The sequence below is a fragment of the Colobus angolensis genome, unplaced genomic scaffold (genome assembly GCF_000951035.1).
Source record: "Colobus angolensis palliatus isolate OR3802 unplaced genomic scaffold, Cang.pa_1.0 Scaffold62, whole genome shotgun sequence".
NCBI classification, from domain to species: domain Eukaryota; kingdom Metazoa; phylum Chordata; class Mammalia; order Primates; family Cercopithecidae; genus Colobus; species Colobus angolensis.
The window spans coordinates 1535715-1561461 of record NW_012119821.1 but is presented as its reverse complement, the minus strand read 5'-3'; the positions used below and the strand labels follow the sequence as shown (position 1 = coordinate 1561461).

The 25747-nt window shown below is 40.9% G+C and overlaps 1 protein-coding gene across 3 annotated transcripts in view; it reads right to left on the bottom strand.

Annotated features, from left to right (window-relative positions):
• KCNN2 (potassium channel, calcium activated intermediate/small conductance subfamily N alpha, member 2) overlaps positions 1-25483 on the bottom strand; it is a 139552-nt gene extending 114069 nt beyond the window's left edge. The window contains exons 1-2 of one of the 3 annotated variants that reach the window (XM_011963649.1): positions 24206-25483; positions 23481-23576 (exon numbers count right to left, since the gene is read on the bottom strand). In XM_011963649.1, coding sequence (XP_011819039.1) covers positions 23481-23576; positions 24206-25483 — 1374 coding nt within the window. The remainder of the gene's footprint in view (positions 1-23480; positions 23577-24205) is intronic. The other 2 variants (XM_011963650.1, XM_011963651.1) reach the window with 2 other exon arrangements.
• Positions 25484-25747: the final 264 nt, after the last annotated feature.

Sequence of the window (25747 nt, the reverse complement as noted above, 5' to 3'; positions counted from 1 at the left end):
TAACTGAAGCTCTCAAACTTAGTTAGAATAGAGTATTATGAAACACATTAAACTCAGTTTGATAACAGTCAAGGTTAAGCAAAAATGCACTAAGCTGTAGCTCAGTGTTTAATTCCAAAAACTTCCTTTTTAAAACATTCTACTTTACCATGTAATGGCTGCCATATGTTGTTACATTAATAGTTACTTCCCTGATTTTAAAATAACATGACAAAATAGACATTAAGTGGCAAGTCTGTCACAAGCAGCCATGCCAGTGATTAAGCACAAATCGTGGGACTAGCTCTGAATACCCACATGGTAAGACCTGTTGGTCAGGGCTGGTTTTGATGATTTTTAATAAAGACTATCCATTTGTATTACTTGGCTTCAGAATTAGACAAATATTCCTTCTCAATGCTATATCTTGATTAAAGAAAAAATAATGAAAAGACCACAATGAAGTTAGGTTTTCTCTAGAACACAAGTTAGGCTCCATTTTTTTCTACCCTAAATGCTGTGGGGAATGACACATATCCAGGAAGTATTTCAAGATTGCTAACCGGCCTAACATAAAAGTACAGCATCCTAAAGGCAGGATGAAGAAAGTAAGGACAGTAGAGAGCAAAAATCTACCCACGTCTTAATGAGGGTTCTCCATCAAAAAGAATAACCAACCTGTTGATAAATGAGGGGGTAGCAAATAGAGACTGAAATCTCTCAGAATTCTGAGAGGCACACAGAATATTTGCTGACGTGTTGGTCAACTACTCCCTTAACTTACAGCAACCCTTGCTCCTCCTTATATTCCTCCATAGGTGCTTATATTACAAACACATACAGTAAGAATGAGAGAAATAAATCCTGGCTCAACCTTTCAGATGGCGGGAATTTTTAAATTCTGTATTTTTGTATCACATTAAATTCAAAACCAAGGATACTACTAAAAAGTTGGGATTTGAGGCTGCATGATTTTTAAATGGCAAACAAGATAAAAAATATGAAGCAAATTTTTAAAAAGAAAGCCATTTTACTATATATTTCTACATACCAAATTTTGGGGAAGTGATAGAAAGAGTGGTTATATCCATTATAAATAATAATTCAATCAAATGTGACTGAACAATTGTTTTTTTCTGCCTATATCATATGCCAGCCCCTGTTGGACACACAGTAATCAATGAAATGGTCCATGATGTCTAAGAACTCAAAATACAAGGGAAGCAAAATCTGTGTAAATACACAATCACTATTTCATTTGAAAAGATTCCACCACTCTCAAGCAATGTGAGCAAGTCGCTTAACCACTTTACGCGTCACTTTTCTCAATAAGATAATAATAACTACTTTATGAAACTGTTGTTTAATTATAAGAGAATCCAGGTATGGCTCTTAGCAAAAAAAAGGCTGAACAATTACCTATGTGCATCATCATTATTATTTATCATACATTACATTATTATTACAGGATACTAATACAGAAGAAGGACAACTAAGTCAGCCTTTGGGGTCATGAAAAGCTTGCCAGAAGAGGGAGACCTGAGCTGAGCCCAAAGGCACCTGGGTGAAAGTAGTATATTCTAGGTAAAAGGCACAGAAGCAGAAAGAATGGCACAGTTTTGGCTCTAGCTCTCCAAACAAGTTAACATGATTCCAACAATGTGTGTGTGTGTGCATGCTATAAATAAACAATGAGGCTGAAGGAATGGGAGAGGTAAGATCACAAAGAACATTATATGCCACAAGAAAGAATTTGGCTTTTCTTTCACAGTATGCAACACTATAGGCATTGATGATGAAGCCTGCGGTTGATGTCAGTTACGCAAATCAAGTACTTGTAAATTTCAAACATACAACAGTACAACAAAAATTTAAGGTTTGGTGGCTGGGGACTAACTTCTGTGATGTTATGAAGGAAGGGAGAAAGGGAGAGAAAGAGCAAAAGGGAGGCAAAGAAGAAAGCAAGAGAAAAAAGAGGAAGATGGAAGGAAATGAAGGAAGGAAGTAAATACAGGTAGGAAAGAGAGAAATTGGTGACCTGACAGTTTATTAACACTTCAGACTCACTAATTTTAACAGAAACAAAATAGGGCAACACATTTGCATACCTTTAATGTTATAAGATATAGCATTTCAACTCACCACATTCATCTCACATTTATTAAAATAAACTTTCTTAGACAGGGACGGATCTGTACATGTAGAAAAAACATAATTAAGACCAGTTCCTTAATGATTATTTTTGAAACTGAATAACTTTGTAAAATTTTTATTATTTTTTCTTTATTTTTTTTTAATTGAGACGGAGTCTCGCTTTGTCGCCCAGGCTGGAGGCAGCGGCAGGATCTCAGCTCACTGCAAGCTCCGCCTCCCGGGTTCACGCCATTCTCCGGCCTCAGCCTCCGGAGTAGCTGGGACTACAACGGGCGCCGCCACCTCGCCCGGCTAATTGTTTTGCATTTTTAGTAGAGACGGGGTTTCACGGTGTTAGCCAGGATGGTCTCGATCTCCTGACCTCGTGATCCGCCCGCCTCGGCCTCCCAAAGTGCTGGGACTACAGGCCTAAGTTACCGCGCCCGGCCGAAACTGAGTAACTTTTTTACTTAAGGATTCACAACGTATTTGCATAGAGAAGTGGCAGAAAGTGATGGCAAATGTGTGTCACATCGGCTCCCGCTCCCTTCCCTCTCCAGTCATGGCAGACAGGATGAATCCATCCGGTCCTTTCCCGTGCAGCCCCTCTGTGGCCTAAAGAATCACTCTCAGCACGGTGTATGCAGTTGATAGGGGCTGGCATCTGAGAAAAAACCTACTGGTTGTATGCAATTAGAAGAATGTACCTCATGTTCTTATAAAGATCAACAGAGATCTTTCCCTGGAGTACCATGCCACTTAATTTGGTTGAATATGTGTCCACTCCAGAGAAGTGTGTCAAAGAAAATGCTGTCAGTCTTGAATCAGGAGGTTAAGATGGGAATCCTAGAGTGAAGCACACTTATGGCACAGACTCAGACAACATCCAGATTTTATTACAGTCATCAGCATGCTTTCCCGTCTTCCACTTCACTTTCACGGGTAATTGAGTATTGGCTTCTATTCTATCACTGTGGCTCTTTCTGAACAACCCCTAGAGTCAAATGAAAAAGAATAAATAATACATATTTCATGGAACAACTAATTATGGATAAAGATGGTTCTACAAGTCTGCTTAAATCAACTGTGGTGAACTGAAGGTAGCATAATGTAAAATTCAGAGGAAACTATTTCCCTCATCTGTATTAAAGTAAATCAAGTGTTTGAATACCATAAGTTTTTAAGAGGTATTTATTTTGTTTTATGATTACAACTGACAGAAGAAGTGGTACCACTTTTCTCATACATTCCAGATAAAATCACACCTAACCGTAAAGGCCCTACTGCACAAAGAAAAGAAAAGAACCTTTAAAGTCACAGATTTGAATTTGATTCTTAACTTTGCTACTCATTGGCTGAATAAGAATTACAATGTAGATGAAATGAGACGATGTGTGTAATGTACCCAGCACAGTGCCTGTTCCCAGTAGGCACATGATACATACTAGTTAGCTATTTTAGCTTTGTAAAAAATAGCCATAAAGCATGAAGCAAACACGTCCTGACTTCTTTTATACTGCACCACAATTTTCCTCATTAGTCATGTTGGTGGCCTTTGTTCCTGTGCCACATGCATTTAAAAGCATTAAGTGGGCCAGGCGTGGTGCTCACGCCTGTAATCCCAGCACTTTGGGAGAGGTGGGCAGATCACTTGACGTCAAGAGTTTAAGACCAGCCTGGCCAACATGGTGAAACCCTGTCCCTACTAAAAATACAAAAATTAGCCAGAGTGGCTGCGCACGCCTGTAATCCCAGCTATTTGGGAAGCTGAGTCAGGAGAATCGCTTAAACCCAGGAGGTGGAGGTTGCAGTGAGCCGAGACCACACCACTGTACTTCAGCCTGAGTGACAGATCAAGAATTTGTCTCAAAAAAAAAAAAAAAAAGTCATTAATTGGGGCTTAGTATGTCTTCGAGTATCTTCCCTTTGCCTCACCTTCCCCTTTAAGACCATATTCACACCCAGGCAGTCAATCTTTTAGCATATTCCTTGAGGAATATCACTTTCCTCTTGTTAGCTTTACAGCCACATCTAATATTTGAGAGAATCACCAAATACTATATGAATCAGACAGCAGTAAGAAAGTACGGGGTCTACACACACAGAGTACACTGTCAGGAGGAGGGTCAAATTTGGAAACAGGGGACTTAAACTAAGAAACACTTATGCAAACCCATCAGGTAACATCACAAAACCCAGCTAAGCAGTTCTTCCACTAAAGGCCACAGAGTGGTTACGTTATCATGGCTTAGTACCTGGGCAAACTAGAAAACACTTTTCTTAGCTACTCATTTGCACCCCCCTCCCTCGGGTCTTTAGAGTGATTGATTCTTAATTGACACATATTAACTAAGATACTAATTTGTTCTATTAACTTCATCTGCTCTACTCGAGACGGTTCACACATTGATAAAAAGTTCACTGAAACAATTTTGTAAACTAGGTGTGACATTAAACACCAACAACCCAGACAGAAATTCCGAACATGAGCAGACAGGCCCAATCACCCGGATTTAACTGAAGCAAGCTGCTAATCCTTGGAGTGGCCAATTTCCAGGGTTGGGCATATGACTGGAGTTGTGAGAGCAAATGCCATCCATCCATTTCTTTTGCAGTAGAAAGTTTATTTTGTGGCACAAACGGAAAAATGGAATAAAAGTCTCCTCTAAGACAAGAGAACTGCTGACTCCTGAGAGGAAAAGTAGTATCGTCTTGGGTGGCTTTTCTCCATTAACATTCTTTCTCTGTCTCCAGCACCCACAGAAAGAGACCATCTACGTCTAATGCTTCAAAGCAGAGTTACTTGCATCTCCTAACGCAATCACATGGCACACAGAATATAAATGCCAATATATGAGTAAACATGAGATTAGAGATTAACTATTTTCCCAAGAGAAGCAGTAACCTCACATATATATCTACACATGGAACAATTAGGACTCAAGTTCAGGCTGGGGAATATCCACTACAGACAAAAATTTACTTTTATTTAGTAAACCTCTCCATGGCTATATATCACAGAAAGGAACAGAGGTGACACTGAAGGGAGTTAGCGACGATGGATGCCAGGGATGGTCACTTTTAAGACTAACTGATAAAGCTGGAAATCCCTTTCTTTTTTTTTTTTTTTTGAGACGGAGTCTCGCTCTGTTGCCCAGGCTGGAGTGCAGTGGCCGGATCTCAGCTCACTGCAAGCTCCGCCTCCCGGGTTCACACCATTCTCCTGCCTCAGCCTCCCGAGTAGCTGGGACTATAGGCGCCCGCCACTTCGGGGCACCCGCCACCTCGCCCGGCTCATTTTTGTACTTTTAGTAGAGACGGGGTTTCACCATGTTAGCCAGGATGGTCTCTATCTCCTGACCTCGTGATCCACCCGCCTCGGCCTCCCAAAGTGCTGGGATTACAGGCTTGAGCCACCGTGCCCGGCCTGGAAATCCCATTTTAACAGCTCTTGAAGGCATGGATTGCACTGCAGAATAGTAATGGTAAACAAAAAGAAAACATATGCCACATCTTCAATGTTGCTACCCTCTGTGCAACCATTTTAAAGCCTATTTCTGATCCATAATTAAAATATAGGAAACATATACAGGAGAGAACATTAACCTCATGGTCAATCCATTAACAGGATAACAATCTGTCATTCTCTTGCAAGTACAATTGTCCAGATCCATGAATACTGTCATATTATTCCAGGTTAAAAAAGAATCTGAACCATCAACAGACAGGTATCCAACTCCCCATCCCTGCATCACCCAGCACTATGATGAGGACTGGCTCCTGTCCTGCCCCTCTCCTAGCTCAGCTCCACAGCAACACTGGATGGCAGCATACACTGGCATAGCTTATGTTGCTTCTGAGCAAAAAGATGTGTAACTGCCCTTGAGAAGGTAAAGCATAGCCACAGAAAACCACTCGAGGAGGCTTAAAAACCAGTACCAAACACGAATGTTGCTCAGGAAAGGAAGAGAATGAAACGTCTGAAATAATGACAAGGCGTGTCCCCTCGCAATGGAGGCGAAGTTAGAGGTGAGCTGACACATGAGAGGGTATTTTGTAAAATCAAGAAGTACAAGAGGACGCTCACAGCAGGACATGCTGCGATCCTCTTGGAGGGACACAAGGGAGCCCAAAGAAGGATCTCTGTGTCTTATCGTACCAGTGAGATACCTAAAGCTAATCTGTCACTATTAGAGCCCTTAGATTCTCACGGCTCCCCTAAAATTACCGCTGCATTGTAAGCACAGCACCACTGCATCTAGACACATTTGTTTTTGTATTTCTTTCAGCCAAGCCTTACAACCAAACTATGAAATTTGTCTCTTTCAATACAGCTACAAAAAATAGAAATGAATTCACTGCAATGATTTCAACCAATGATCTCTGACTGTACTGCCAGTCATTTCATTATCTATTTTAATAATTTAAAGTCAGACAATACAACTAGTGTTAAAAGCTAAATTTCTTTAGTGATACAGAACATTATGGCAGAAAAAGAGCGGAAAAATTTTATGCTAAGAAAAAGCACATTAATTAGACTATTATTAGCTTATTAGATTGCCATACCACCTCCTCTTAAGATAGGTTATTTTATCCACATTCTTAATTAGCTTTTGGTAAACCAAAAAGAAGGAACAAGGAGGGCTGCCCCCACACCACAGATGAAAACACAGTGACAATTTCAATGGCACGACACACAAGATGTGAGAACCTTGGATTTATCCACTTCAGGAGTGTTCACTAGGCTGCTCAGCCCTGAGAATGTCCAGCAGAATCGAACATGATTGCCTGCCCCCAGGGAGCTGCCCTCTCAACTGAGAGACAGAGTCTCATAAGTGCTATGGTAATAATGGCCTGCATTAGTGCACCCCAAAGGCCACATGTCATACCAGGCACTTCACTACTCTCTCCCACCCTAACTGCCCCTCAAACCAGTCATGCAATCCTAACAAAAACCTCATGATGCCTCATCCCCAGTTACATATGAGAAACTAAGGATTACAGAGGTCATGATGGTGAACACAACAATGAAAATACTAATGTTACAGTGTGTGTGATTGTTATGTGTCTAGCATTGGGCTAAGTATAGTAGAATTCTCACAGTAGCTCATGAGATGGGCCCTATTACCCCATTTTCCAGATGACAAACTGAAGCTCACACCTATTAACAGGTCATGGGAAAAACTGCCAGAATCTACATTACAGACCATCGCCATGAAACAAGAGAGAGCACCAGGGCATCATTTTAGAATTGTTGTGACAGCACCATGTTTGTGTCTGTGGCAGAAATTCCCGCAACAGCAGAGATGGACCAGCAGAAAGAAGCAGGGGGAGGGAAGCAGGAGACTACATTAATCCACGTTAGAAGAATACAGCAACAATTGACACAGAAATTCCCAAAAGGAATCCTTGGGATGAGTCCAGGCTGCATGTTGTTTATTTACAGTTTTACTGTATTGTGTATTAGAAAACACAGGTAATTGTACTGTAACTCATAATCTCATGGAAACTGTTAATTAAGATGGGACTAAAATAAGTCAGTTAAAAAACATACTAAGTCTAAGCTAAAAATAAAATGATATAAATTGAAAAATAAATTATGTAAATGACATGTATAACACATTACTTTTCTTTACTTATATATTTTTACACTTTACATATAATATAGATGGTATATATTATGTTATTCATTATACCATCACAATATAATTATGCTATATAACAGTTATAAAATATTAATATGCTATATAATATATAAGTTATATATGCTATAAATATATAATATGCTATATAATATTTATAAAATATTCAGTAGGTATATTTATAAAAGAGATTGCAGGAGGACCTGGGAAGAATCAGTAAGTTTGGAAATCAGAATGAAGGCACAGGACTGTCAGCAGAGAGCAAAGGTAATGCCAAGGACACTAAGGAGGGAAAGGCCATAGTATCCTGATGACTCTTGCAAGTATGTGGGGAGATGGGCAGAAGAAAAGGGATGGCGAGGGTCCTCCCTGGGGCCCCAGGTGGGCTGTGGTGCCCTTCTCTAAGACAGCAAATGTCAGCTACCACTAGGAGGCCTAAGAGGAATGACAAGGCTGGGAGGTGCTGAGCTGCAGCCCTGAGAGACTTCCAAGGGGAGTTGCCCGTAGGCAGCTCAGAATGGAAAAGATTATTTGCATGAAATATAACTTTAATCACTAGAAACAGCAATAAGGAAATTAATAAATTATACATGCTGCCAGAACTTCAGACCAAAAGAAAATAACAAACACTATTTACTGTTTCCCCCCCTTAATTCGTGGCTTTCTTACGGCAAATACAGAGTTAGAGAACAGTCAGCTATAAAATACTTTCTTCACAACATAAAACAAATGAGTCTCACTTCATGACTGAGGCAGGCCACACCGACAGTGTCACAGAACATTATAAGCCACAATGAGATGCCCAGCTTTTCTGAGACTAAGTTATGCAGCACCAAGGGTCAAACAAGGCCATTCTCTCCTTACAATCCCTCCCAAAAATGACTCCCATCCCGGAGGCACCAGAAGTTTCAACTACAGCCATTCCACTTGCATGTGATGATGTAAATCTAATTCAACACACAATTCCACCTCAATCCCAGGGGTGCAGCTCCCACACAGAAGACCGGGATATGGGCCATAACAGAAAGTCTATTACCTACAAAAATCTGCACTTCCCAATCAGCATCTACCTGAACCTCTGCCCACCACACACTTTCCTTAGTAAAAATCAGAACCAAGAATAGCTTTTGATGCAAAGGCAGAACAAACACTTTCAGGCATGTTTCTTCTTGCCTTTGCTGACCATCCTCTTCTCTAACTCAGAGGTTGGCAAACTTTTTCTGTAAAAGGCCCAGAAAGCAAATATTTTTCATTTTGCCAGCCATATGGCCTCTGTTGCAACTACTCAACTCTGCCACTGTAGCACAAAAGTGGCAATAATCAATACCTGAACAAGTGAGCACGGCTGTGTTCCAATAAAAGTTTTTTTTATATACAAACATGTAGGCCAGATTTGTTCAGGGGGCGGATTTGGCCCATGGGCTGCAGTTTGCCAATCCCTGTTCTAATTAAGCAAATATTTGCCTTCTCTGCCCAATGTCCCTCTTACCAGAACTTTCAGGTACCTTGAAACATGGTCATTATTGCCTTTCCCTCTTCCCACTTTGAGATCCTTCTGGACTCTAGGCTCTGCTTCCTCGTGAAGGCTACAGTATTTACTTAATAATAATAATGACAGAAGAGCAGTAACAATGACAGAAGAATAATAACAGAAGTTAAGATTTATTGAGCATTTATGATGTGGCAGGCATCACGCTAGATTCTTCATAAACACTGTCTCACTGAATCCCAAAAACAATCTAATGAGATAGGTACAATGATCATTTCCATTTTACAGATGAAACAATGAGCCTGGGAGGGGTAATACTGTCTTCTTACGGTCACACAGAGTAAAACTGAGTTCTAACTCAAATCTCTCTGGATCCAGAGCCAAAGTTCTTAACTGGTGTCTGAGCTGCTTTTCAGAGGCACAAATGTCTGTCTAGATAGAAGGCATCCCTCGGGCTTCTCCCTTACACTGTCCTCTTGGGGTCTACGCTCTGTGCTGCCACCCACACCCTGCTGGACAGTGGCAGGCCCAGCCAGGTGGCATCTATCACCTTCAAGCAGCAGCTCTTCTGCTTTTCACAAGCTTTTAACATTCAACATAAACACGAGTACAAGCAACAGATACCATCCAACATGACTGGAAAATGTTACACTTAGGCTTATTTTTCCACCCTCCAATCACAATGATGCACATAGGGGGATGAGAGAGCATCAGGGATCCTCAGTATGTCCCTCAGGATCAGAGTGGGAGTCCTGACATGGCTGGCATTCCCAAAACACATCACACGTTCCCAGGAATATCCCTAAATGGAAACAAGGCTGGGGAGGCCAAAAAAGGGAGAGATCACGTACACACAGAAAGTGGTGGTCTCAGTGAGCACTGGGTAGGGAGAGCTGCTCCTCAAAAGGATCCAATAGGCAAATTTAAAATGAAGTCAATGAGATAATTTTTAAAAATTTTTTTAGGAGACAGGGGCTCACTCCTCTGCCCAGACTGGAGGGTGGTGGTACAATCATGATTCACTGCAGCCCTGAACTCCTGGGCTCAAGTCATCTTCCCAAGCAGCCGGGACTACAGGCATGCACTACCATGCCCAGCTAAGTGTTTCATTTATTTATTTTTGCACAGATGGGGTCTTGCTATGTTGCCCAGGTTGGTCTCCCAATTGCTGGCTTCCTTCAAGCAATCCTCTCTCCTCAGTCTCCCAAAGCATTGAGATTACAGGTATGAGTCACCATGGCTGGCCAATGAGATGATTTTAAAACCTGTTCTCTTTATCTCCTCAGTAAGGGAAAGTACACTTGTAACACTTCATTGTAATTTCCCCCATTTTGTTTAAGGAAAAGGTTAAAAATCATCAACGACTTGGACCCCACTGAATGTACAAGTCATCATTCACACAACAGAGCAGAGAGGAAATGTGAGCAAATTCATGAAAATTTGCATTCAGCCTGGAAATGCAGCTACAGCATATGTCGCAAGGGCATCTGAGCCTATCGTTTCTCACCATCAGCCTCCCCATCCTATTGCTTTTCATTTGCTGAACTGTGTTCCCATATGGCAGCAGGTCATAACTGGGGTTTTGAAGATGAGGCTTCTGCTCACCTTCCATCACACTGATCACCTTGCTGCGGCCACCTGCATTCTTGCACACTAGTGCAGAGGAGACCTCTTGCTGCTGGGAAAATGCTGCAGAGCAGATGCTCGCCCAGAGTGCTCTGTGCAGTCTCTGTGCAGGAAGGATGTTCTGACATGGGCTTGAGGGACTAAGTCCTAAACACATGTCCCCTTTCCTTCTGTGGCTACTCGTATAAGACACATTTGATGGATACATTACTTCTAAATAGCTGCCACTGAAGCAATCTGTACACACAGCATCAGACTGAGACAGTGAACATGACAGTGCGTGTGCTGGATCTTCATTCCCCAGTGTAAGAAACACCCAAAGGACACGTTTCAGAAGTGAAGCAGAATTTGGTCAAAATTTAACAACTGAAAAATAGGTACAGTTGTCAAAAAGGATAAAAGAGACTGTGTGAAAAAGATATGCTAAAGGAAAAATACATATATACACTGTGAGTCTTTTTTTTAAATGATATAAAAACTCCACAAGAACCAGTGAATACAAAATCAAAAACAGTTTTAAAAAATAGTTTTTATCCCTGAATTGTGTTGTTGTTGCTTTCTTTTTGCAAAATAATAATAATAAGAATACTGGAGATTTCTCTTTGTATCACACATGCTTAAATTGTAGACACCTGCTCCAACGCATTTTCATCAAATATTCTCTTTGATGTTGACAAATAAGAACAACTAGTAAAATCTTGACTAAAATACCACTGATGAAGTAAAATTATAACTCAAAATATTTTTCAACAACACTAATACATTTGCAACATTACCAAGAGTTTCAAGCAGTAAGCTAAAGGTTTTAAACCAATGACATGTATAACTAAATAAATATAACTCCAGGTATTCTTACCTCAAGAGACAAACTGACATGACTTTTTCCAAGTGAGAGATTAGATTTACCTCTATGAAAATTGACTTACAGCAAGTTTCTTAAAGCTAAGACTTTTAAGTCTTAAAAACTTCATAGCTAATTCCACATAAATAAAACAAAGTTTTCAGTCAATACTTTTGCTTGGGTAGATACCTAAAAGTATTAGATGTATCTTTGAAAAAGCATGAAATTACTATTATACATCCCACACACAGCCATCACTTTTATGTCACATTATATGCATACAACCTCAATACTCAGCCTCGATAGCACTTTTTCATTTCTTAAACACTCTACTATCAATTTCTTAAATACTCTCCTATCCAAAGCTAGGGTATAGTTTCCCTTAGCCACACAGTAAAAAATTAAACAGTTCATGAATTAGCACCTATGCAATTTTTAACCCGGTGACAGGAGACACTATTCTAAGAAAAGTACTATCCAAGGTGAAAAGCATGATAAGCATACTATAGTGTTTTATGCTTTCTCCTGAAAAATTAGTATGTCTTTGCCAAAACTAATATGCAAATATTGCATAGAATTTCCCCTGGAACACGAAAGCTTCCTGACAGAAGACGACTCACTCAGTAACCAGATAATAAAGTCTCAGCGGCCAAATGACCTGAAAACAATCCCATCTTAAGACCAGATAATCACTACAGATAAGTCACATAATTAGGCAAAAATGCCCAGAATATTAAAGAAAGCAAAGGACACATGATTGATACAGAATATCAGTTGTTAGAACGGTCTACATAATTCATTCCAAGCTGACAATGTATAAATCCCAATGTGTCCTATAAATTCGAAAAGCAAAGTCCAAAACTCAACGATAACACATTATTCTAAACAAAGAACGGACAGAATGTAGATTCAATTAATGATTATTTGAAATAAAACAGAAAAGATACAAGCTCCCTGATAAAAAGCAAAACAGTCACTGCACCCAGGATATTTCGAGATGTTATTTGTCATATTTACACAAAGAAATTCTTCCCAGTTCTTTCAGACCACGGTACTCCAAGCACTGTGGCTGAGGGTAGCAAAGAAAACAAAACTCTCACCAGAAATAAACCCAGTCCAGAAAAAGAAAAAACACTTTTTCTTTAAGTATCCTGTAGACCTACAAAGAACACAGACAGAAATACTGCCAACTACAGCCATTTGCATGTATGCCTTAGGCTGTTGACTACCTCTTACCCCTTTCAGCAGGAGTTTAATACCAGAATTTTCCATCATCCAAATTATTCCCTTTGCTTACTTTCCAAAGTGCTTCACTTAATTCTTTTAAGTCACCAGGGTCCTAATTAGCGGTGAGGAGAGGCAGTCAGCTGTGACGCCTGAAGAAGTTAATGTAGCATAGAAAGGGCCTTGATTCCAAGATGAAACCACACCCATGGTAAGTTTACGTGGAAAATGGCCATTTTAGTAAAAACTGTTAGCCTAACATCGCAGTACCTGAACACTCATTACAGATCTGAAACCTAACAGACAAAATTATTACTTCTCTCCTAAGATAGTCAACCTCCTCACAGGAAGATTCAGAACTAAACCTGTTTAAAAAAAACAAATGGCTGTCCTTAATAGACAGCAAAAGCTTTCATTTAAAAATATGCACGTGCTTGCACACACACACACCCTAGATTAAGTGTTAATAAACTAATAAACACTGCTTGAATGGCCCCTTTTTTTTTCCTGTTCTCTCTCATAAGTTTCGTATGGAAAAAAAAAAAAAATCACTGTTTTCTAAAGCCCAGAGAAGCTGGGCTCCAATTCCACCCCTTCCACCCCAACAAACTCCAAAATAGTGAACAATAACCAACCGCTGACACGTAAATAGCCCTTACCACATGCCAGGCAGTGTTCTGAGTAATCTATATATATATTAACTTAATCTTCATAACAACCCCATGAGAGAGGTACTCTGTATTCCCCATTTTACACAGAAGGAAATTGAAGCTCAGAGAGATTAAGTAACTTGTCCAAGGTCACACAGCTGATGAGTGGCAGAGCTGAGAATGAATGCACAAAGCCACAGGACTATGCTGTAAAAACAGGCAACACAAAGGAGAGTCCTATTGCTCTGCTCAGCAGGAACGTTTAGAGAGAAAAATTGTCAGAAATCACGGTTTTTAAAGCTTCCCATAATGAAAACAATTGGGAATATTTGGAGACAAAGTTATCTTCCAATATCGCTTTCCCATTGTTTCTATATAATTGTTTTTAGCTATTCAAAAGGGATACCCTTTTAGAAGCCTTTTTAGCCAACATTTCAAAACCAAGACCATGGAGAATTAGGAAGGTATAGGAGACCACAGGGAAGCAAATTGCCAGATTCAATGTTACCTGGCGCTCTTGAGCCTGGATACTGCAGAAATCGCTACATCAGTTCAATAAACCACATTTCATAAACTGGTTTGAAAGCACTTTAAAAATAAAAGGACTGATAAAAACTTTTTGGAGAATAAGTTTACAAGCTATCAGTTGTCTTAAATAATACTATTTAATCCAGTAATTTCTCTCTTGGCAGTTTATCCTTAGGAAATCACCAGAGATGCTCACAAAAGTTAATCTGCAAGGGTATTTGTTATAAAAATGTTTAAAATATGTTATTTCTAATTTTTCAGTGTCCAAAACAGGGAAAATAATTAAATTGATTACATCTACATAATGAAAGAAAACTTGCACCTACAATATTAAGAATGTTTAAACATGAGGAAAAAACAATAAAAAGTTATATGAAGAGAATATAAAATTTCCTTATACAGCAACATATCAAATAGCATGTCCATATACTTTATATAAATAAATACACAATATCATAAATAATAGTCATCACTGGGTGGTTAGACTAATTTATATTACTTTTCATATTTTCCTATGTTTCACAAATTTCCTAACATGAATAGTTATTAATTTTATAATCTGAAGGGAAAAAATAAAATTTTTAAGAGTAAAGGGATTAGGTCATGAAGCCTAAATTATACACTAAAATTACAATCAAATCAGTCTTACTTCCTTCTTGGATATCACTAGAGACTGAAAGATCCTGACACTGCAGTATATACAGAAAATGTGGATTTTAACAAGGGATCAGACAGTCCTCATAAAATTCTTGTACACAAAGTAGAGAAATGTGAGGTGGCTAAGAGAGTTCACAGAGTTCAAACATCACGGATGAGCAGATGGCTCACAACAACAAAAAGGGCCTACTTCTAAACTCTGACCTTGTCTTATCCAAAGGTTCACTTTTCAGACTCATAGCTAGCACAAAAGTAGGAAAGAAGAGTCAAATATGTCAATGACAGGTATCCAAACCAAGTAAGAGCCACCAATATTGACTACGCTTCTGGAACAGAATCTAGCACCAATTTAAACTCTGGAGTCTTCCAATTCTAGAGATCATCCATACACAGGATTTTCAAATAAACATTAGCATTGATTCAAACAATTCTGACAGGCTGACATGCTGGTCTGAAATCAAGATGCTATTTAAAAGGGTTACCAAACGTAAAGCTGAGCATTTAGCTCAATAACAATTTTACAATTGTCACTGGGCAAATTTCTGTGAAGCAATGACCATTTTAGACTAGTAAGAATCAGTATAACATAGCATTTTTGATGAAGAGAGTTAACCCCACTGGAAGATCCTATCTGAAAGTGTTGGGTATGTTTCTGACCTTCTCATTTGAAGAGGAAATTCAACATAACTGAGTAAGTCCAGAAGGATGTGATCAGGTACATTCAATGTCTGAGAAGGAATATTCAAAGAAATTGGGACTATTTAACTAGGAGGGCATTTAAATGGATCTAATGTTAAAATGTTTGCTCTGTGATCCTGTGAAAAGGGAAATCAACTTATTCTTTTATGCTAGAACTTACAGTCTATTTCTGTCTCTACCACTCCACAGAAATGGCTCATCAAGGTCAGCAATGACCTTCAATTTTCCAAATCCAAAAAGCACTTCTCTATCCCATATTAATAGACCTTGGTAGCATTCAATATAGAGCGCTATGCCCTCCTTAAAACACTATCTCTTAGACTCCTTCATCTCAGGGACAATTCATTCTTGTCTCCTCTTTCTAGTTCTTACTTTACTCAACCTCTAGATGTCAGAGAATGATCAACTCTCAACCTTCTCATTTTTCTATTCTCTGTCAGTGATTTCATCAATTCCTGTGGGTTTAAATAGTCTCTGTGCTGATAACTACCATATTTAAATATCCGGTACAGACTTCCTCTGCACTCCAGACTCTCATATATAATCAGAATTTCAAATATATTTTGGCAAATATGCCAAAAGAAATTCCTGATTCTACACCCTGCTCCTCAATTTGAGTCTTCCCTTCTCAGCACAATACACTCAGCTGCTCCAGCCAGAACCCCGTCAATCATCTTTGTAATGACCCTTGCCCTTACCTGCCACATTCTGTCCAATGGTAAGTCTGTTCTGTCTCTAACACAGGCCTCCAATCAGCCCACTTCTCATCTCTGTGGCTGCTACAAGCAAGAACGCTATTAAGCCAGGTGAGCATCATCTCTCTCTATGAAACAGCTTGCCAACAACCTCCTAATAGTATCCAGGCCAATTCTGACAGCATCAAAACAAGGCCTGCTTAAACATTAAGCTGGATTATGAGCCTTGCCTGCTTTAAACTCTAAGACTTCCCTCCTGCACGTCGAGGAAAAAGAAAAAAATCCATAAATCTTTACCATTGCCTCAAGATCCTTGAAAACCAGGTCCCTTTATCCCCTCATACTCTATTTAGTACCATTCTGCTCCTGCTTGGGCTACACTATGCTAGTTTGCTCTCATTTGCTTAAGCACAGTAAATTCCTGGTCATGAGACCTTCACACAGGTAGTTCCCAGACTCTGGCAATACTGGCTACTCCTTTCCATTTATGTCTTAGTTTAAATGTCACTTCCTCAGAAAGTCCTCCCTTGATGGTCCTGTCTGATGTATGCAACCCTTGTCTCCCAACTTTCTATCTCAGTCCTTTGTCTCTCATCTAGGGAATTTATCACAACTTCCAAAAATTTTATTATTGATTTTTGTCTCTCTTTAACCCCTCCTCCTTGGAATATCAGCTCCAAGAGGAAAGGGCCCCTCCTGTCTTATTCCTCATTGCATTTGCAGACCTCAAAACCTTTTAAAATGTTGAATATGGAATAAATAAGAATGAGACTTCACCTGAACATAAAATCTTACTAAAAATAAGAGCTGAGAATGAAACAGCCTTGTACATGTATGAACTGACAATCTTGGGAAAAGAGTTTAAGCAGGAACTGGGTGACTCGCTTTTATTAAAAATGACATAAAGGACATTCTCATGCTGGGTGGGATACTGGGTTCAATGATAATTAAGATCCCTCCGTGAGTTTTCTAGTTTTATAAATAGAATTCTTAAGGAGTTTCAAGTTGAAGATATACTCCCAAAGTAGCAAATATTACATTATTTCTTAATGAGTAGAAACTCTCTCTAAAACAACCCCACAAAACCACTTCCTATCCTAACCGAATATAACTTCTCTGAAGTTAAATCAGTGCAGGCTGCCATGGTGCTCCCTGTCAAGTGTGGTTTGGGATGATGACAGTCCACAGTGACTTTATCTCTGAACTGTACAAAACATGGCCCAGAAACAGGTTGGATGCTCTAGAAAACCCATTTGTGGTAAACCTAAAGTTCCACTCTTCATTCATTTGTGATGCTGCTCTGTAAACACACCAGGATCGCTTTATTTAGTGTTACACCCATTAATAATGCAGAGATCTTTACACAGGCAGGCAGAGAAAATTAGTCCTGAGTGATTTCGTTACTACAGTGTATACACAAAGTCAAAGGGACTGAGCATCTCATTACGTCTGATGTAGAGGTTGCTGGCAATATAGACATTAGTCACTGAGCTGAAAACCACTCAACAAAGGAATTCAGGCAAGTTTTCTACCTCACTATCTTTTGGAGTCTTACCTTCAACCTGTTGCTATAATTTTTATCTACCTCACAGGTACATGAAACTACCATAGCAGAAAACTTAAGACTAGTCCAAGATAATTTCTTCTACTTCTTTAGCTTCCTTCATCTTCAACAACCTCCTCCAAATCTTATTTTATTTTATTCTATTTATTTATTTTGAGACAGAGTCTTGCTCTGTCACCCAGGCTGGAGTGTGGTGGCGCGCGATCTGGGCTCACTGCAAGCTCTGCCTCCCGGGTTCAGGCCATTCTCTGCCTCAGCCTCCTGAGTAGCTAGGACTACAGGTGCCTGCCACCACCATGCCCGGCTGATTTTTTTGGTATTTTTAGTGGAGACGGGGTTTCACCGTGTTAGCCAGGATGCAAATTTTTTTAACTGAAATAATAAAACTTTGGCAAACATTTGCTTCTGATAACTCCATTTGCCGGCAGATTAGATAACGCACTGCTAGATACTACAAAATCGATGCAAAGAAGCCTGAGACCTTGAGCTTTGTCCTTATACAATTTGTCACCAAAAAATGTTTTGCAAGAAAATGGTAAACTTTTTAGATTTCTTTAATAAATCTTTTTATAGCATCCAGTGTTGACAATGCTGTGGAGGAATAACGTGTGAGAAAGCAGAGACATAAACTCTGACGGCCTTTCTAGAGGACTAGTGGGCAATACCTTTCCATTTAAAACGCAAACTCCCTTTGATTCAGCAGTCTCACTGCTGAAAATTTACCATATGTACATACTCTAAATAGATTAAAATAAATATATAAGGATGTTCATTGTAATATTACTTGTAACAGCAAAAACTTAGAAAACTCCAAATTGCCTATCAGCTCTCAGATAGTAAACCACAGTACCTCCATAGAATAGGATCTTATGTACCTGCTAAAAAAAAAAGAAATAGGTCCCTACTGCTACTGAGGATAAACCTCCAAGATACACTACAGAATATAAGCAAGGCATGGGTGTACACCTAAATATTCTGTATTGAAGTTCTGAAGGCATATATATATATAACTTAAAAGTGGTTACCTCTGAGAAACATGACTGAGAGAATATGACTTTCACTTTTTATTCTAAACTCTGCTGTACTGTTTGAATTACTTTTATTATGTGTATTGGTTATTTCATTAATAAAAATAGTAACTATATGCAGTATTTCCTGCATGGTCTGCAAACACCTGTTCGCTCTCTGTAGAAGTAGAAAAGAGAACATTCTTTCCTTCTTCTTCAGACTTGAGCCTTCATATAGCAAACCACAGAGCCTACTAGTAGACAGGGACCACCCTCCCGAACCAGTCCAGGTGACGCCCCCCCCCCCACTCACTCTTTCCTCTTTTCTGTGGCCGTGGTGCATGAATTAAGAGAAATCTTCCTTTCTGTTCTTCCGATTATAGAGCTAGAGTCCATCCCTGAAAAGCTAACTTGAAAGATGATGAAAAGCATTATTCCATCATAAAACATAACAAATAAAATCACTGCTTTCCCTAATGCTATTTATTATATAATTACAGTTGTCCCTTGGTAACCACAGGGGGTTAGTTCCAGGAACCCCACAGACACCAAAATCCAGGTATACTGAAGTCTTTCAGCACTTTGCAACCCACATAAATGAAAAGTCAACCCTCTGTATGAGGGTTTTACAGCCAGTGAATACTGTACTTTTACTGATACAGAACCCACGGATATGGAGGGCCCACTATATTTACTGAAAAAAAATCTGTGTATAAGTGGATCCACACAGTTCACCTATGTTGTTCAAAAGTCAGCTCTATATTACAAAAACAAACAAATGAAAATGTTTTCCAATTCAAAGTATATCATCTGCCATTCTTCCAAGACCCATGAAAACCAGACAGATCAGGCACTAGTCCAACGGGTTTTCTGTCCCCGTTTAGAATCTTATGTTTGCCTACCTCAAAACACTAAACAACTCTTTCATCTAAAATTACCTCTATACGAAAAATAATAGTATACTAAAGCTGAAAAGATGACATGGAAGCTACACTGAAAATTTGTGATGTTGAAGATCTTAAAGAATAGTTGAACTTTATTTTGTACTTATTCTGTCAGAGACTTATCTCCAACCCCACTGCGGGGTGGAGTAAAAAAAAAAAAAAAAAAGTCACTGAAAAGCATGTTTCTGTTTTACCTATAATTTGACCTTGAGACTTGAGGTAGGGAGGCTACTTACTTAATATCAAGGGACCTTTCCAAACTGTATAAAAATAATCCCTATTATGTTTTCTTTTGTCAGAAGGTCATGATACATAGGCATTTATTAAAATTTCTTTATGTGTTCATTATTTTTTAGCTTTACTGACAGATATAGAAAACAAGTTCATTATCACCTGAAAAAGTCTAATATCTCCTTAGCTAAAAACTACTACTACTATATCTGATATTTTATAAGTATTACGACCAAAAATGTGATTTCATTTTTGGTAGTGAGGTATAAAAGTAATTAGTAAAATGAACAAAATTGTTGCCTGGTGCACTGAGCTGTCTGTGGTACTGAAAAATAACACCAAAGCTGAAATTTACTGAGCTGGTATCTTACAAAGCCTCCCCATACTGTTTTAATTCAAGCACTTCCGTCCATGACTCACCTGAACCATCTTATTTTGCCAGAGTGTGTATAAACATTTTATAAAAGGTCACACAGACTTGCTTTCCAAAGTTCTCCATGAAAATGTCAGGGCCTCCTCTTGCTTCATTAAGCAATTCCAGAGGACACAGAGCCAGAAAGTCAGTTATAACACTTACTTTTCCTGAACGCAGTGAGAAATCACATCATGCACCAGAAATCTACACTGGCTAGCTTTAACTTTCTGATTATCATACTGATATGCTAAAAAGAAAAAGCAAAACTGTTCTTTTAGATCATATGCTACATCCAAGGACACGCTATGAATGGCAGCATAACCTTGCATTTAGTTTCTTAACTCAAAGTTAATTGATATATCTGGAATCATTTAGCATGAGTTGGGAAGTGCTCATTAGCTTAAAACTTTTTATGAAAAAAAATACATGTACAGCAGTGACATGAATAAATAAAAAAGGAGGGGGGCGTAATTCATCCTTTTTCATGCAATTCATCCTTTTCCACGCATACACATAAGCCTGGGCAGTTGGTTTCATTGCATTTCAGAGTAAGGTATTTGACAGCCCTGTTGACGCTCTTCTCTGGACGAATTAGAACATCTTTACTTTTTTCTGGTTCTTGACTTCTGTTTCAGGGTCTTCACATTTATTTGACCCTTCTCCATTTTATTTTATTTTTTAAATAAAAGTATCTCATGTAAGAATTTGGAGTTTCAGATGAAAGGAGAAATCTCTCTACATAGTACACCGAGTAACAAACCTACATCCAAAATAATTAAATGATATGATCCAAGCATCTATTTTGAAATTATCTTAAGTGTAGTGGGTTTAACAGAAGCCACATATCATATAAAATAAACCCACTTTTAAAACATATAACATTCTATAATGTCTATGTTGCCCAACAGTAAGGAAGTTCACTGTGCATATTTGCCGTGGAGGGTCATTCCATGTCATTTTTCTCACCCATGCAATACATACCCTAATCAAAATACATGTGCACATGCATGACTGAAATAGTCCTCAAAATTAGCCAATGAGTGGAATGCTTTCAAGCATTAATCTATAAAAATATGATGTTTTTATTAACTTCTGTAAGTTTTAAGCGTTCTAATATCAATTTTTTTAAATAAATAGTTAACATTTGGTAGCTCTTCTTAGACTCCTATGAATTACTTCAAAAAATCTCCCAGTGATTCTTAAAGAGTCAGTGTTTTCAAGACACTTTGTTCTTGATGTTAATACCAGCAAATGTCCTCCTCCATGAATGTTTGTTTAGCTGTGTGATTTTCAGAAGGAACAGGCAATAACACAAAGGTGATATTTAATAAAACCCAGCAAGGTCTCTCATTTCAGAATCACTAAGCAAAACATTTTTCAAGTTAACTTGATTTTTAAAAATATGTAAAAACATTTTGGAACCATCTTTTAAGTTTAAGTGAATTTATATACCAAACTTTTGGATTTAGAGAGAAACTGCAGAAAAAGAAATATCCATGTTTCAGGGTTTTTGGCATGTAGCAGCAGATTGCAGAGGGAAGCATTATGGCCTGGAAGCTAGGACAGGGCTGGTTCTCACTGTGCACTGTCTAGCTGTGTGGCCCGGCAAGCTACCTCTGCTGATTTCAGATTCCTTACCTGTAAACTGAGTCAAAGGACCATTAAACCTATTTTGTTCTTTCCAGCTCTAATTGTCTACTCTTCAAGTCAAAATGAAAAGACAAATTTCTAATGTTTAAGTTATATTTTAGTATCTCTTTAAAATGTTCAAAAGAATCTCAAAAGCCCACCATCACTAGTATTGAATTAAAGATGAATCTACGTAAACTGTTAAAACTTTTAAAAATTTCAATGTGTTCATCTCATTATGTCAGTGCAGTTTTGTTATTTATTTCCGAGTAGTCTCACTCTCTCTAATTATCATTCTCCATCCTCATCCATTCAAAAATACATTTTTCAAAGTTTTACAAATATAAAGGCAAGGTGAAGTAATTTCTCCCTCCGCATTTGGAGTGATGTGCAGCATTATTTTGTCTGGGCAATCATTAAAAATGATTTCTCCCATATTTACTTTGTGTTTGCTAGTTACCAATTTAAAATTAATTTAATTTAAATTAATACTAAATGATTTCAATGGCAAATCCTATATAAGGTTTTAAATTGAAAGGCAGCTTAAAATTGAGGCAGTCTAAAGGAAGATGGCCTAAATTAAGGGTCTCATAGTACCACCAAATGTCTCACAACCGCTCAAAAAAGAAAAGAAGAAATCAGAAAATACATAGTGCAAATTCTCACGCACCAGGACCACAGGCCTGAGCCGCTGCGCCTCCCACACAGTGCCAATTCTAAGCTGGAAAAAAATCCCAATCTAATTTTCGAAAACTCTATACTTAATTGAATTTAAAAGGCTTAATATTCCTTTGTAGGCTAACGACTGACAAGATGACCCAGAGTTTGATAGAGCATTCTGATATGCATACTAACAGCCAAATACAGAGCTCCTGGCTGCATTTAAACAAAATAAGTATTAGGAAAAAAAAAAAAAAAAACTCACAAGGACAGTGGCCTTAACTCTTAAATTACATTTTAAAAAATACTTAATGATTGGATATACACAATTTGCATTCTAAACTTACAACAGTTTTTTTTAACGGTGGGGGATTTAGGAAATGGTTAGATCTTTTCCCATATCTCATTTACATAAATTAGCCAGCAACTCATCACTCAATTTTCTTCTCTATGCTAAATTATAGAAGATTATATAGATACAATCTCCCATAATGACGCACCCACTAGGAAGAGGTGTCTCAGAGAAGAACACAAGTTCATTCTAGATTAAAACTAGTGCATAACTGGCCTTAAGGAACAAAACGTAACTGATCTGGAGAAAAGGATCCACCTACTGAGGAGAAGTAAAAATCTTAAGAGTCCAACAAATACATCTCAGAAAATGCTGCATGCTTAGATGCTACCCTGCCTTGTGTTGTTTTCCACTTCCTGAAAGAACAGGTCAGGTGCTAACATAACAACACAGCGTGTGTCTTCTGTAACCTCAAGCAAGGACACGACGGCTTGGAAAAAGCCTCTGCTGCCTCGCGTTTCTCTAGGCTGACTGCAGGGCTTTGGGTCGTTCATAAACAGCAGGACCTAAGTTACCTGTATTTCCCTGGCGTGGTACACGATGATCAGACCGAGCAGGATGATCGTGGAGAGACTGATAAGGCATTTCAGAGCTAAGGAATACAGCGACGCCTGCAACACAGTCAGACAGAAGCACTTTTAAGAAAGAAGCACTTTTAACCACCTTCCAGGCCCCCAGAGTCAGTCAGTCCCCCATAGGTGGACCTGAACTCACAGAAGGAAGATAAGGGGAGAGGGGTGCACCTGTCTTGGCTCTGTGATCTGTCAGAGCATTCAGCCTCAAAACCAGAAGAGATGAGAGTAGACCTGGAAAGACGCGTGGCTGGGCTGCCGGGTCCACGCCATAGAGAAACGAAGCGCTGCTGCTCCAGGCTAGCAAAACCAGAGAGGAACTTCCTCCTGAGTTCAAGAGAGCGGGTTGAAAGGGCCCTCCTGAACATAATTCACCGGGGGATGATTACACATGGTTTCCACCGACGCCCAGAACCACTTACTAAAGGTGCGCGAATGCGCTGGGCACTCTTAACTGCCTGGAGAACTTTGGCTGCACGCGGAAAGGGTTCACCTCCGAGTTGTTCAGCTGACTAGGGATGTGCGTCCTAGACGCGCCCGCCGTCCTGGCGGGCTCCCTTGACAGTTCTGGGGAGGCTGGGACCCGCAGGCAAAGGGTCCCCGCCAGTGCCCATCCCAACCACCCAGTGCCCGGCTCCAGTAGCGTGGGCAAGGGTTCAAGCCTGTACCTTGTCGTAGGCGCCCCACGACAGCTCGGTCTCGATGACCATGACCACGATGCCGAACATGCCGAAAATGAGCGCGTAGTCGCTGAGCCGCTTGCGCTTTTCGAACAGGGCGCGCCGGTGGCCCAGCTTGTAGCCGATGTTCTGGTTTTTCTTTTTGCTGGACTTGGTGCCACTGCTGCTGCCGTGCCCGCTCCCGCCACCGCCGCCGCCGCCGCCGCCTCCTCCGGTGCTGCCTCCGCCGCCGGTTCCATAGAGCGCCAGGTTGTTGGAGTTGTTGTGCTCGGGCTTAGATACCACGATCTCAGGGGCTGAAGACGAAGCGGCGGCGGCGGCTGCAGACGGGGAGGACGCGCCGCCACCTCCTCCGGCAGACGCGGGGGGCTGCAGGGGCTGCGCCTCTGAGTCCATCTCGTGCAGGTTCCGGCGGGACGCGCTCAAGTTGCTGAGCGGCCGCATGACGCCCCCGTTGTACCTGCAGCTGCTCATGGCTATTTCGGTGAAGGGGTTGCTCTCGCGGCGCGCCTGGGGCTGGTGGTGCTGGTGGTGCGCCGGGTGCGGGTGGTGGTGGTGCTGCGAGAGCGGGGGCCCGGAGCCCAGGCTGCCAAGGCTGCCCGTGGGGCTGGCGGCGGGCTGCAGGCTGTGGCACTGGTGGTACTGGGAGGCGGACGCGGGCTGCTGCGCGTACTGCTGCCGGAGCGCACTGGCATGGCTGGACGGCGTCAGCTCGCTCACATTGAGCTGGCTGCCCCGGCGCGACGAGCAGCAGCAGCAGCAGCACGACGAGCCCGACAGCGGCGAAGAGGTGCGGGTCCGGAAGGCGCCGCCGGGAGAGGAGGTGCGGAGCAGCAGGGACAGGTTATCCCCCGCCCCCGCCGCCGGGGCACCGGAGGAGGAGCAGCTGTTGCACCGGAGGCATGGGCTGCTGCCGCCGCTGGCCGGCTGCTGGTGCGCGAGGTGCGGGTGGTGGTGGGGGTGCGGGAGGGGCGCGAAGGGCGGGCACGGCTTGTCCTGGCTCTGTTGCTGCTGCTGGCAATGCAGGTGTGAGGAGCGCGGCGGCGGCGGCGGCTGCTCCGGGAAGAAGCCGCGCTGGAACTGCAATGGGGTTTCCATGTCAGGGCTGTTAAAGCTGCAGGGAGACCAAGCGGTGGTGCACCCTGCGCAATGCGTTATGGTCGGGAGCGGGGACTCCTGCCGCTGGTGCGAGGAAGGGCCCATGCCGGCTCCGGTAGAATCCAGGCGGCGAGTCCGATTGGTTGGGCGCACCAAAACAATGGGCATGACATCACCTGCGGGGACCGAGACTGAGTTTGCGGCGCGCGCGGCTTAGGGAAGCGTGTGTGGCGGAGAAAGATGGGGAGGGGAATCTGCAGGACAGAAACCCTAGGGGGTGCAGTCCAGAGCCAGGGCGCTCCAGGGCAGGGATTCCACCTGCCGATTGCGTGCGCCCCTCAGCCCTGCTGGAGATGGAGAGCCCCCACGCAGTGCAGCTGGGCGGCAGGCGGAGGAGAAAAGAGAAAGGCGCCCCTCCCTCCCGTGCCGCTG